Raw genomic sequence first — 14207 nt, forward strand, 5'->3', positions numbered from 1 at the left:
ACTCCTTTCTACTTTGAGAATTCTAATTATATGAATATAAGTTTCTTGGTTTTGACACAGAGAACTATTATGACTGATCTGTAAATTCTTTCTTCATTTTTATTTTGGACAGTTTTTATTGTTATATTTAGTTATGTTTGTAAATAATTCATTTTCAATTTGCAATCTATTAAAAAATTAAATATATAACAAAAAATAAAATAAAATAAAGTTAAAGCAAAAAAATAAAACAACTGAGCTATCAGGCAAGCCCCCTTAGAACAGTTTTACAAAGAGACTGGTGAAGTCAGTCAAGTTCCCAGATACCCCACACATCCAGTCTCCTGTTATGAAGCATCATAGGCTAGGATGGCACTTTCTGCTTTTGTTCGCTTGTTTTAATTTTTATGTATTTGATAAAGGATCCCACCAGGCAGCTCGGAGAGTGATCCTCCTGTTTCAGCCTCCCTAGCACTGGGATTATAGGTATGTGCCACCACACCCAGTCTCAGGGGCTGGATCAGCATGCCCAAGGCGGGGCCGGCATGACATGCAGGACCAGGAATTGAACCCAGGCCCTTGTGCTTGTGTAGGCAGGTGCTTAGACTGCTGAGCTATATCCGCAGCCCACTTTGTTTGTTGAGACAGGGTCAAGACCCAGGCCAGAGGGCCGGGGAGATGGCTCAGTGGAATAAGCGCTTCACTGGCAAGCACAAAGGCCTGAGTTCAATCCCCGGTTCCGCAAAAAAAAAAACAAAAAAACAAAGACCCAGGCCAGCCTTTGAGTCATGGCACTCTGCCTGCCTCAGCCTTCTGAGTGCTGGGATTACATGCGTGTGCCACCACACCCAGCTAGGGTGGCATATTTCTTGTATTTGCTGACCTAATATGTATATATTAATGTTCATTTTTTATTCAGTTTCTTAGATTTTGGCTAATATCCTTTTCCAGAATATATTACACCATCTTAGATTCCTCTCAGCTGTGACAGCTTATCAGGCTTCCTTTGTTTTCTTGACAGCTTTAGTTTTGAGGAGTAATAGCTGGTTTTCTTTTTAAAACATCCTTCTCCAGTTTCTATCTTTCTGCTTTCTTCCCTGTAGCATGGAGTTAGTATGGCCAGTGGGATGTTCTCCAGTGGTGATGGCCAGCATTTTTATTGTTTCTAGTTGCAATGCTTCTGGGACACCCACCCAGCATGTTGAGCTGAGATATGCCACCAATATAGTCTGTTCCTTTTTTTTTTTTTTTTTGAGACAAGAGTCTTGCTATGCAGCTTAGGCTGGCCTCGAACTCTCAGTGATCCTTCTGTCTCAGCCTGCCAAGTGCTAGAATTACAGTTGTGCACCACCACCACACCCAGTTCTGTCCTTGTAGTAATCCTATCAGCTCTCAGTAAGTAATGTTGCTCTCCATGGCATTTCTCTGTCCCCGTGTGAGTGCTCAGGGAGGGGAGCTACAGTGGTGCTTCCCAGGCTGCCTTCACAACCTGCTGGCTCTCCTGCTGCCTGCAGACAGCAGCAGCCTCCTGCACCCTGGGGTTTCAGCAAACCTGCTTCCTCTGCTTTGAAGGGCCAAACTGGGCCTCGTCCTGACTCGGATCCTCTTCGGCCCAGCACTGGCCTGCACAGCCGCAGCACTGCCCCCACTGGCCCACACTGCCTCATGGGATGGCTGTTTTCTCTGCCTTTCCCACAGGTTCTTGCCTGATAGAGGCTGCTGTGCTCAGAACCTTACAAATACTGTGCAGTCTGAAAAGTATCCTTCTTACTTTGACCAGAAAGGGAATATGTGGGTTTTAAAATTCATTCTTTATGTTACAATTTCCCAGGAAAAAAATGAAAATAGTCTTATAATTATGTTCATACCAGAAGCCTAAATGAAGCCGTGTTTGACTCAGAACCCACCCGCTATTTCTGGAACAGTTTACTCAACTTTGAATTTGGTCACCAAGTTTTATTAGAAACATAGCTGGGGGTTTTGGAAGTGGGACTAGTAAATTTTGTATAGTTAAACAGAAAGTTGCCACAGTGTAAATTACTTACAAGATAAGAAACTCAGTGCAGAATAACTGAGCATCTGCTTTATGTCGGGCATTTCTCTCTATAGTTAGGTGGTAGTTACTGTTGATAGCCTCCACCCATTTCATTATTAGATGTTGTTTCCCCAGAACCTCAATTCCTTGGAGTCATACAATTGACCATTATCTATCTAAGAAGTAGCCAAAATGTTTCAGGACACAAAAGTACCCATGAGCAGGCCAGGGTGGTATAGTGGTGAGCGTAGCTGCCTTCCAAAAGTACCCATGGTTCTTGGTTTTTTTGGTTATACTGGGGAATGAACTCAGGGCCTTCATACTGAGCTACATCTTCAGCTCTTTCTGTACTTTTTATTTTGAGCTAGGGTCTCCCCAAGTTGCCAATTGACTTGAACTTGTGATCTTCCTGCCTCAGCCTGCCCGAATTCTGGGATCACAGGGATGAGCCACTGTGCCTGGCAACTCTGCACCTCCAGTTTTCTGAAAGTCGATTTTGGAATCACTGTGAGCTTCTCATGAGTAAACTGTTGTGCACACAAAATGGATGAGCTGAGAGAGGCTTGCATGAGGTAGCCACTGGCCGATTACAGGGGACAGGAAGTAGGGCTGTGGGGCAGCAGGGCCGCTATGAGATGAGGAAGGTATCTCAGGGCATGCGCAGGCAGGCAGTGTGGGCTGGGAGAGAGGAGTGGACTCAAGGGTCAGGCGGGCTGATGGCCACAGGGCACTGGGAGCGAGGACATCACTGCCACCAAGACGATCTGCACTTCCCCACACCGGAACCCCTTCCTGTTTGTGTTACCTGCTCTCTCCTTTTAGACCCGAGAGTCTCAGAAAAATGCTGAGCTTAGCATGCAGGAGACTTAGTGCAGTGTCCTTTGGGGTCCAGTGAGGGCATCATCAAGCAGGGTGGGCAGGAAGAGGAGCGGGGCTGCTGCGGTATTGCTGCAGCAGAGGCCGCAGCTGGAATCACGGTGGCCCACAGGCTTATCCCTAACCTGGGCCAGGGACCACTGCCTGCGTGTCCTTGTGCATCCACTGCTGGATGGGGTCTGTGCCAAGGGAGGAGTTTCTTTCAAAGACAACAGCTGTCACTCCTGCGGGGGAGCAGCGGAGTCCTGACAGGTAAGGGGCGCGCTCCACGTCTGCCACCTCCTGAGCGCCTGGACAGTGGATCCGCACTGCTGCTGGCTGTCTGCTCATCTCTCCCTGCTGTGCTGTTCCCCACTCCCACACATTCGTGTTAAGGACAGAAAAGCTGCTTGCCACAGATTCCCGAACACACCGCTTCTAAGCACTCCCCTGCCTTTCCACAAGCTGCTGGCCAGCTTCGAAAGCCCTTCCTAGGCTCCTTCCAGGAAAATCCTGCTGCTGCCACTGCTGCTGCCAAGTCTACTGCAAAAGCTAAGGCTACCAGGAAAACCTGCAGCAGAGTCAGCTTCCCAGTCTCCTTGTGTCTCTGCTATGTCTTGCTTTGACTGCACTTAATGTTGGTACCTTCCTTTACCAGACTGCAGATTCTGGGAGAGCAGAACTCTGAGCCTTTTATTCCATCACCTAGAGTTCTGCTTGGCACAAAATGGCATTCGGTGGTCAAAATGAATTGTATCAAATAGTTCCAAAGTGTTGATAATTTGTTGGGGAAAAAATCTCCATAAGGAGCTGAATACCCTTTCGTTCCCTGGTATTTTTCCTTCTCATGAGAAGCTAATGAAATTAATCTAATAGACCTATAATGGCCAGCTGTTGGTAGGGCTATTTTCGATTGGTTTCTTTTTTTGTTGCTCATTTTGTTTTGTTTTTCATTTATTTATTTTTAAATGTATTTGGTTGTTGAAGAGTGTCACTACACAGTTCAGACTCATGGTGATCCTTCTGCTTTCAGCCTCCCCGGCTCTGGGATTACAGGCGTGCGCCACTACACCTGGGACTCTGGCCAGCTCAGCCCATCCTAGGGGTAGGGCTGGTATGGCATGTGGTGCTGGGGATCAAACCACAGTCCCTGCACTTGCCTAAGCTTGCCCAAGTAGGCGCTTTAGTCCGTTGAGTATCTTGCCGGCCCTCATTGTTCATTTTCTAAAACAAGGTCTCACTATGTAGTTAAGGCTAACCTTGAACTCACACTATGTAGCCTAGGGTGGTCTTGAATTTATAGCAATCGTCCTGCTTCAGCCTCCCAAGTGCTGGTTTTATAGACCTATGCCACCAAGCCTGGCCTCTTTCTGTTTTGTTTTTTGTTTTAGTTTTTGTTTTTGGCGGAACCAGGGATTGAACTCTGTTATTTTTAAAAACCACATAAGGGTAACCATCATGATATATACTATTAGCAGCATTTAGTTCATTCATAATTATCTTGTAGCTATCACTTGTAGCCACCCTGTTCCAAAACCTTTTCGTCACTCACACGCAAATGCATTTCTGTTCTTATGCCCATCATACCTGATCTGTGTTCCCCAGAAGCTCTCATGTCTGAAAGTGTCATGAAACCCACCTCTGCGCAGAAATCCTGCTAACTTGTCTTTTGTAGCTGTGCTACAGAGAAAGAAACACTTTGGAGTGTGCTGAGAGGGTGATATCTGGACGGTGCCAGGTTCTCAATTCCTGCACTGAAAGCCCATTCCCCAACTTTGAAACAAGGGCAGGTTGAGGAGCCCACGCCTCCCACAGCTTAGCGCCATCTGTGCAGGGAGTGAGGGGTAAGGAAACCACTCTGGCTGGTCTGTTTCTTGGTGCCTGTTGCTGTGTCACTGGGATTAAATGAACAAAATGACAGGCTCTACCAGGAAAGGGAAGGCAGCCTCTAGATGAGCAATTCTAAAGCCCGTCTTTCCCTAGGATGTAGGAACATAGACACTGTGCATTAGTCATTTATTTCTTTCAGTCACTCTAAAATATATTCCATTTACAGATGAGGAAACCATGGCTAAGTGCAAAGTAACATGCTCCAGCTTACAAAGAACACAGGGGTACAATTCAGGGGCTCCTAGGATGTCACACAGAGGTTTTCTCAGGAAACACTGCTAGGGGCTTACAACACTATAGTGAGTCCTTGTCCCACCCCCTGTGAACTGTTTACTGCAAACCCTTTTGATTCCTCTCCTTGGGGGAATCCATGACATCTACAACACACGGCAAAGCAGTGGACAGAGAACAGCTCAGAGTCTGCTACACTGTAAAACCAAACATAAACAGGATCATGAAAAAAGGCAATTCTGTGAGACTATGTACAAGGTCATTTTATTTTCTATGAAGGTGATAGTAACTTCCTCTTTTTTTGGTACCAAGAATCAAATTCACAACCTCACGCTTGCCAGGCAGGTACAGTTCCACTGAGGTGTGTCCCGAGGCCCATAACTTTCTCTTTTAAAACCACTTTTCTGAAAGTAAATTTTCTGGAACTGCATTCTTTGTAACTAAGGAGGATGCAGTAATATGTAAATTTAACAGAAGCATTTTAACTCAATTGCTAGTTTTGGTTATGGAGGAACCAGGACTCACAGAGCCAGTATTTTAATAGAAAAGTGAATCCTTGTATAATATCATAATTTTAAGTCATTTTAATGCCATATCAAGGGGCCGGGGAGATGGCTCAGTAGGATAAGCGCTTGACTGGCAAATGCAAGGATCTGAGTTCAATCCCCGGATCCGCCGAAAAAAAAAAAAAGAAAGAATGCCATATCAGCAATAAATGTTAATAAATTATTCTCACCTTAACTGATGGCACTTCAAAATGATTAGGGAGGTATTTTACTTTATTAGCATGCTTTATTTTTAATTTTGAAGGCTATATTTATAAAGAAATAAAAAACCTAGATAAATACATTCTAAGCCATTATTATTTGTGATGCTGGGAACTAAACCCAGGGCCCCGCACTACTTAGGCAAGTACTGTGCTGCTGAGCGATACTCCTAGCCCCCTGTATATTATTACTGGGGGACGGGGACAGTACCAGGCATCAAACTCAGGACCTTGTACTTACCAGGCAGATACTTAAGCCACGGAACTATCTCCCCAACACCCCCAATATTATTTTTAGGGTTGAATATTCAACTATTATAATTAGAACAAAACATGTCCACATGAAAATGCAATTATGTTTGGGTTTCAACAAGTGTTTGGATCTTAGATGCCTTATATTTTACATTTAGAAATGAGACCACACTAATATTTTCGTATCCTTACACTTGCAATCAGCAGAGAAAGTTTGCCTTCAATTAACAAATAATCCTTCATAAGAAAAGGATTGAAATATAGGTTCATGATTTCACAAATGCTTTCGGTATACATCTGGCTCCACAGAATATGCCTTTAGATATATTATTTAAAAAATACTAAAACAGCCATGTCAAAGTTTTCCACATTGTTTCACAAAAGCTAGAAATTCCAGGGTCCATTTCCCTCTGGAGAGCCCCTTCGGCTTGGGTTACAGGGAATGGTCTTTCTCTTTCAGTATTTTCCATGTCTTCATTGAAACCACTCAGCATTTTCTTGAGATCTGCACTTCCTGAAGGCAGGCCAGGGGTGAGGAAGGCTGCTCAGTTCAGGTGTCTCCTGACAGGGCTGACCCCGACTATCAGAAGAGGAAAAGCTGACTGCAAGGCGAGCAGCACACCTTCGGCTGTGCATGCCAGCCCTGCTCAGGATACCTGCTCAGGGCCCTCTTACTAAAACACAATTTTAAGTAAGCTCTGAATGTAGAAAGGTCATTAATTCTGTGCTTTGCGCTTTTGTGTCTACAAGCCATCATGGAGCTCATGATCCGTGGTAGACTGGGTGTAAGAGGAGCTGGATGTGTCAGCAGAGTAAATCTGGAGGAGTGCACAGTATTGGCAGGGTGCAAAAGAGCCCCTGCAGGTTTTGAAGAGCTGTACAATATACTTACGAAACTTCTCCCCCAGAAAAAAGTAGATGATCGGATTAAGGCAGCAGTGAACAAAAGCCAGGGTTTCTGTGGCCTGGACAGCGAAGTCCAGGTACTTCTCCAAGGTGCAGCCCTGAAGGACTTCCAGTTCCACCAGGGTGTTCAGGAAGAGCACAATGTTGTAGGGCGTCCAGAAGCCCAGGAAGAGAACCACCACAGCAAAGATCATCTTCACCGCTCTGTTCCTCTTCTTGGTTTTACAACGCTGCAAGGTCTTGATGATCATGGAGTAGCAGAACAGCATGATCCCCAAGGGGATCACCAGTCCTAGAATGTTGATCTCCAGGGAGCTCAGAACTTTCCACGTGGTGGAGTTTGCAGAGTACCTGGTTTTGCAGTAGGTGTAGTTATGCTCAGTGAAGCAAGTGCTGAAGAGAAGTCCAGGAAGAGAGGCGAACACTGCCACAGCCCACGTGGCCAAGCTGGTGAGGACCCCGTAGGTAAAGGTCCTCACCCTCATTGAAAACACCCCGTGCACAATGGCCAGATATCTGTCGATGCTCATGAGCATGATGAAGAAGATGCCACCATAAAAGCCCACCAGGTATATCCAGGAAATCATCTTGCACAGACCGAGCCCAAAGACCCACTGGTCCGCAGCATAGTAGCCCCAGAACGGGAGGGAGAGCACAAAGAGCAGATCCGAGATGGCCAGGTTGAGCAGGTACACGTCAGTCATGGACCTGAGCCGCTTGTACTTGAACAGGACCACAACCACCACGGAATTTCCAAGCAGACCAAACAGAAAGACCAAGGAGTAAAGAGGAGGCAGGAAGAGCTGCCCAAAAGCCTTGACGCCTTTTTTGTCACAAGGCCTGGGCATACTGCTTTCATAGAGGTAGTAACTGTTATACATATTTCCATCCACAGTGGTGTCTGCTGTGTCAGTGGGGTTCATTTTTCAAGTCTACCAGCTCCTCGAGGATGGTCTGGGTGTAAGCAGAAGGCTAACGAGAGGGAGAACAAGCAAGATTCCCATTAGAACAAGAGTCAGAAAGCAGACAATGCAGAGTGTAGCTGCATGCTGTCTTGCGCTAGCTCATTTACTTGTTATGTATAGTATATATGATGTATAGTATCTAAAGGGCATTATACAGTACACACAAAAATAGAATGTGTATATAAAAATGCATCTATAGCACACCTTCCGCAGCTGAGATGCTCAATTCCTAGCAGGGCTAGGTGGCCACAGGAGAGATTCCTGCAATCAGCTCTGCGACTCACCCCCTCTCGCTCATTCAGGGGTGGCTCTCATCCTGTTCACTCATCCTCTCACCCCTCTGCTAGAACTTCAGCCCTCATTTGAAGTGAGGATAGTAAAACTCCTTTTCATGGAGGTATAATTTTAAAACGTACATTTATTTATTTATTTATTTATTGCAGTATGGGGATCAAACTCAGGACCTTGTGCTTGCCAGGCAGGCACTTACACTGCTAAGCTATCTCCCTGACCCTGGATGTTTTAATTTTTTTTTTTTTTAAGTGCTGACTATATAATTGAGGCAGACTTTGAACTCATTCTATAGCCTGGGCTGGCCTTGAACTTGCACTGATCCTCCTGCCTCAGCCTCCCAAGTGCTAGGATTACAGAAGTACACCACCACACATGACTACAAATGTGTTCCTAAAACATGATGTAGTCTGGAGTTCTTATATTCACGTTCAGGGATGACAACATCAACATCAGCATACATTCCCAATAGTACTGCACGTCTTAGCCCATTCTCACATTAAAAAGATTAAAAATCTACCTTAAAAAAAATCTATACATGGGGTTGGGGATATAGGTCAGACATAGAACAGGCCTTAGCATGCACAAGGCCCTGGGTTCAATCCCCAGCACCTCAGAATCCAGGAAATCTTAATCTTATTCCACAATAAAGAAACCAAATAAGTCTCCTGCCTTTATGTAAGAACTAATTCCTTTTGCAAGGTTTATATAGGTTTCAAAGCACACTCATCAGTATTGTACATTAAAAGGCCATTCCCAATGGAATTCTTGTATGCCAAGCTGAACATAAACAAAGGAGAGCACATAAAAATTTGTCTAGATTCCTGGAGAAAGCAGTGCTTCAAAATGGACAAAGTAGAATATGATCATCACTAAGCTCCAGAAGATTTTCAAAATCCTGTCAATTGGAGTCAAACCTAGGCAATGTAATGAGAATTTGTTCCAATTTTTTTTTCTTAGAAGGGGCATTTGGTGACAGATGTAGTGGCACATATGTGTAACTCTAGCACTTAGGAGGCTGAGGCAGGAGGATCAAAGAATTTGAGGCCAGCCTAGGTTACATGGTGAGTTCATGGGCACTGAACCACAAAGTGAGATCCTGTCTCAGAAAGGAGGGAGGCGGCAGTTGCAGATGTAGCTCCGTGCAAAGGCCCTGGGCTCATAATCTCCCTCCTCCCCCAGAATTAAGTGACTTCCAAAGCCCAGACACCTGTGTGCAAACTTGCTGCTTGGACCCCAAGTCAGAGGTCTAGGGGTAAGGGTGGGGAAACTGCTGTCTAGCGTTTGCTGGGCCCTGTGGCATATACCCCACAGTGGTCGATTCCAAGCGGCCAGCTGCCCCATTAGATTTGTGGACATGTAATATCTGCCCTTAGGAGCTGGTGTAAGAGGCTCCATCACCTCCCTGCCAGTCTCCATTTGCCTCAGAGCACATCTGGGAGGGACCGTGCTCCTGGCCCTCTGGGAATCTGTGGCCAGTCCTGAGCCGCACTATCCTAATATAGCCAGTGAGTGCTAAAGCCTTGCAGGAGCTTATGGCACTCAGGTGCCTTGAGGAAACTTCTTGGTCTTTTATCAAATCACATTTTAAAAAATTTTTTTAAAGTCCAATGCATCAAATCCTTTATTAGAAAATTCCTTGATTACAAAAATTAAAAAAGAATCCTCATATGGGGCTGGTGAGATGGCTCAGTGGTCTAAAGCACCTACTTGGAACAAGCTTGGCAAAACACAGGGACCATGGTTCAATCTCCCAGCACCACATGCCAGCCAGCCCCGCCCCCTGGTGGGCTGAGCTGGCCACACACACACACACACACACACAAAATTTAAAAAAATCCTGATAGATCTTAAAAAAGGCACAGCCAGAAGGTTTCCAACTCCCCAGCCACATTCTTTTGTTTATATTTCTCTTTTGTTTTTGAGACAGGACTTTGCTAAGTAGTTCAGGCTGGCCTTGAATTATATAGTCCATGCTGGCCTCAAACTCTGGGCAATCCTCCTGCCTCAGCCTCCCAAGTGCTGGGATTAAAGGTGTGCATCACCATGGCCAGCTTTGATTTTCTATCTAAATTGAAAACTAAGCCAAGAACAGTGGTGCATGTCTATAATCCCAGTTATTTAGAAGACTGAGGTGGAAGGGTCACAAGTTCTGGATCAGCTTGAACAACTTAGCAAGATCCCATTACAAAACAGAATACGAAGGGCTAGGGCTGTAGCTCACTGGTGGAGAACTTGCCCACTACACGTGAGTGCCAGGGTCCAGCTCCTGCACAAGGCACATGAAGACGTTAAAACCTGAAAGTTATACACATGCTCACCCAGGAACCCGGGCAGCGCAGGGCCGGCCCTGGCTCCCTCCTGCCTGCTCACGCGGCACCGTGACAGCCTTACCAAGACCTTCCACCTGTTCCATCATCCACCGATAGGCCCTCCCTCCGCCTTCCCACCACAGCCCCAAATGCCCAGGCTGCATTTCCTGAGAGAAGATTCTGTGTTATTCCTGAAACTGGATGCTAAAAACCTGCTCTAGGGCAGGCCTCCAGGAAAGTTTGTCAAAAGAGCAACAATTCTTTCTTCAGGATTTTACCAGTGAAAATTAAAAGGTAGGGCCGGGGAGATGGCTCAGTGGAATAAGTGCTTCCCCAGCAAGCGCAAGGACCTGAGTTCAATCCCCGGTTCCAAAAAAAAAAAAATAAAAAATAAAAGGTAAAATAAACAAGGCTAAAGAGTGAGGAAAGAGGGGCTGAGGAGATGGCTCAGTGGAATAAGCGCTTCCCTGGCAAGCGCAGGGGGCCTGAGTTCAACCCTGGTTCTGAAAAAAAAGAGTGAGGAAAGCAGGACAGACAGGATCACTGCTAAATGTTTGTACCTGTTGTGTGTATGCGTGTGTGGTTCCTTGGCCCAAGAGTCATGACAGAAGCAGCAAGCAGAAAAGTGAGGATTTTTATGGAAGTTACCTATTTCTCTAGGGCTTGGACTTAGGACAGCTGCACACACAGGAAGGAGAAGCAAAGAAGCCTACATCTCCGGGGCCCAGCAGCTGAGGCTCCACATGTGGGGACAGACTCCACATGTGAGCGAGCTGCCACCTGTGTGCACCGGTGTGACCAAGATGCCCAGACGTCCTGCTGGCCGCGTCCCAGTGTCACCTTTGGCCCACACTGCAGCCCCTGCCATGCCCCTGTCCCCACTTACCTGCTTCTCTAAGGTGGCTCTGGGAAGGTAGAGAGGCAATGTGACGCTGGCACGAAGCACAGATGTCTTTAAAGGCGTGCAGCTTCCTGTGAGCACAGCTCTGTCCTCCCGCAGCTCTGCTGAGCTCAAGTGGGGGTTTTGATAGGAGTAGGAAAAAGAAAACAAGTGACTCATTTCCCAAAACAGAAGGTTTTGTTTTTTCTGATGGAGAAAGGAAGAAAATGAGAAGAACATAAGGAAGAAAATGAAGTGTTTCTTGTTGTTTTTTAAAGAGCTTTTTATTTCTTAAAAATTTATTTATTGGGGGCTGGGGATGTAGCTCAGTGGCAGAGAACCTGCTGAACATGTGAGAGGCCCTGGATTCAAGCTCTAGCAGGCCACATACACAGATTATTAGTTGGCTTTTTAATGAAGAAAACAAGTTCCTTTTACCAGAAAGAGTCCCTTGTATTTTGAATCAGGCTGGCAAGTGCCCTGCAGTGTCTGACATTGTCTAAATGAATGGGATCTGAGAAGGCCAGATTGAGAAAGTCAAAGATGCTCAAAGAAAAAAACAAAGTACTCAGGCCAGGTGAAGCAGAACACACCTACAAACCCAGCTCTTAGTACTGGGAAGCTGAGGCAGGAGGGTGGTCAGTTTAAGGCCATCCTGGGAAACTTGGATCCTGTCTCAAAACTAAAGAGGCTGGGGAAATAGCTCAGTGTCAGTATACCCTCGTTTGATTCCCACAACCATCCCCTCCCCCAAAAGGCACCTTCTAGAGAATAGTTTCTGCAAATGTACACATCTATAAGTGACTTGAAAGATATTAGTCATTGTTCTCTGATGCAGTAATGGACTTGTCCTCAGTGTCATGTGAAATGACAATGTAACTTCAAGCCCAAGACCTCTCAAGCCTCTTCTGCTTGGAAACTGGAGCTTCACCATCATGATTAAATGACCTAAAGTTTGTAAAGCGCTTAGTGTAGTGCCTGATACCTGTAGGTGCCCAACAGTGGCCACAGCAGTGAGAACTAGTAGGATGAATAAAGCACACAGGGAAAGCTGCTGCTTCTCAGAGTTGGGCCCGTAGCCATCACTGGGATCCTAATACATGCAGGGTGAGTCTCATTCAATGGCCGAGTCAGTGTTTAGATCAGAGGCAAGGTTCAGGGGCTGGGGATGTAGCTCAGCGGTATGGTGCCTACCTGGCAAGCGTGAGGTCCCAAGTTCAGTTCCCAGTACCAAAAAGCAAAGTTCAGCTACACATGGTGGGGCACTGTCTATAATTTTAGAAGTTTGGGACACTGAGGCAGAATTGAAAGTTCACACCTAGCCCAAGCAACTTATAAAGGCCTTGTCTCACAATTTAAAAAAATGTTTGAAAGAGTTAAAAATATAGCTTAGTGCAAAATTCCTGAGGATATAACTCAGCACCAAAGCAGTAGGTCCAACATCCAATACTGGGAAATTTTCAAAACTAAGTTTAAAAAAAAAAAAAAAAAAACACACTTCCCCTAAAAAGGCTGCTTTTATTTTGTTTTGTTTTGTTTTGTTTTGTTTTTTTAGTAACATTCACTTCACACATGAGTATGAATCCAGGGAGGTTATGCCCAAGATATCCCAGCCAGTGAAGATGGGGCTAGAGCAATACGCATACTCCCCACATTTTTGTACACAGAAGGTGCCATTGGACTTAACTTCTGAAATTTGAGCAGAGGACTAAACATACCCCTGCCCCCAAAAAACTCTGCCCACTACTAAGTTGGTACCAGGGCAGAGGCTGGGCCTGGTGTCTAACTCGAAACTATAGCGCCCCCTGGTGTGTGTGTGTGTGTGTGTGTAAAACCTTATTTCAATACCAAAGTTATCAAGATCTATTCCCCAGGCTAAAGGTACTAAACTGACCCACAGGGACCAGCACTTCTGAAGATGGAAGCCAGATACCTGACCCCTTACAGCCTCCAAGAGGAGCCCACAGGATTCCACTGCAGCTCAGCAGTGATTAAGCATCAAGCTCAAACAGAAATATGCACAGCATGGTCACACAGGGCTGTGTACAGGGACAAGGTAACAAAACGCTCCAGCTGTATTACACTGGTGAGGTGAGCTCTGAGGGCTTTCTGCCAATGGACACCTGGAATAGAGTTGGTGGCCTTGGAGGAGAGGGGCATAGCTAGGTACATGCTGCCTGGCCCAGGGTGATTAGGACTGCTGTGCCCCCTATAAGGAAGAGACTGGGGTGTTGACTTGGTAGGTCAAAAAGGAAGACTGACCAGCCTCAAGCCAGGGCCTCAAAACTGGGTCAAGACAACATTTAAAGCAACAACTATGTCTGGCATGGTGGCGCACGCCTGTAATCACAGCACTCTGGAGGCTGAGACAAGAGAATCACTATGAGTTTGAGGCCCACCTAGGCTACAGAATGAGCTCAAGGCCAGTCTAAACTGCAAAGTGAGGGCTAGGGAGATAGTTCAGGGGTCCAAATACCTGCCTGGCAAGCACAGGCCAAGGAGCCAGGTTCAATCCCCGGTACCCCAGGTGCACAGTTTGGGCCACCAAAACTGGGCATGATGGTGCACACATGTAATCCCAGCACTGGGGAGGCTGACACAGAAGGATCACTATGAGTCTGAGTTATGTAGAGACCCTGTACCAAATAAACATTTTTTAAAAAATTAAATTAAAAACTGCATAGTGAAACCCTGTCTCCAAAAGACAAAATAAAAACCAACTGATCAAACAAAAACTGTTACAGGAGAGGCCTACATATATATATACAAAACCTTGGTAAAGAAATAAAGCTTGAGGGGCTGGTGAGATGGCTCAGTGGTCTAAAGCACCTACTTAGAACAAGCT

General features: G+C 45.8%; 1 protein-coding gene across 1 annotated transcript; it reads right to left on the reverse strand.

Annotated features, from left to right (window-relative positions):
* Positions 1-5712: 5712 nt before the first annotated feature.
* Positions 5713-11392, reverse strand: Ccr4 (C-C motif chemokine receptor 4). The gene is made up of 2 exons (XM_004635280.2): positions 11369-11392; positions 5713-7886 (listed from the first exon to the last, which is right to left on the reverse strand). The coding sequence occupies exon 2, from the start codon at positions 7835-7837 to the stop codon at positions 6752-6754; it is 1086 nt and encodes a 361-aa protein (XP_004635337.1). The 5' UTR covers positions 7838-7886; positions 11369-11392; the 3' UTR covers positions 5713-6751.
* Between the last annotated feature and the right edge of the window lie 2815 nt (positions 11393-14207).

This window comes from Octodon degus, unplaced genomic scaffold (genome assembly GCF_000260255.1).
Source record: "Octodon degus isolate 3935 unplaced genomic scaffold, OctDeg1.0 scaffold00071, whole genome shotgun sequence".
NCBI lineage: Eukaryota > Metazoa > Chordata > Mammalia > Rodentia > Octodontidae > Octodon > Octodon degus.

Excerpts from the sequence above, each read along its gene's own strand:
- Ccr4 (XM_004635280.2), bottom strand. The coding sequence starts at position 7,837 with ATGAACCCCACTGACACAGCAGACACCACTGTGGATGGAAATATGTAT.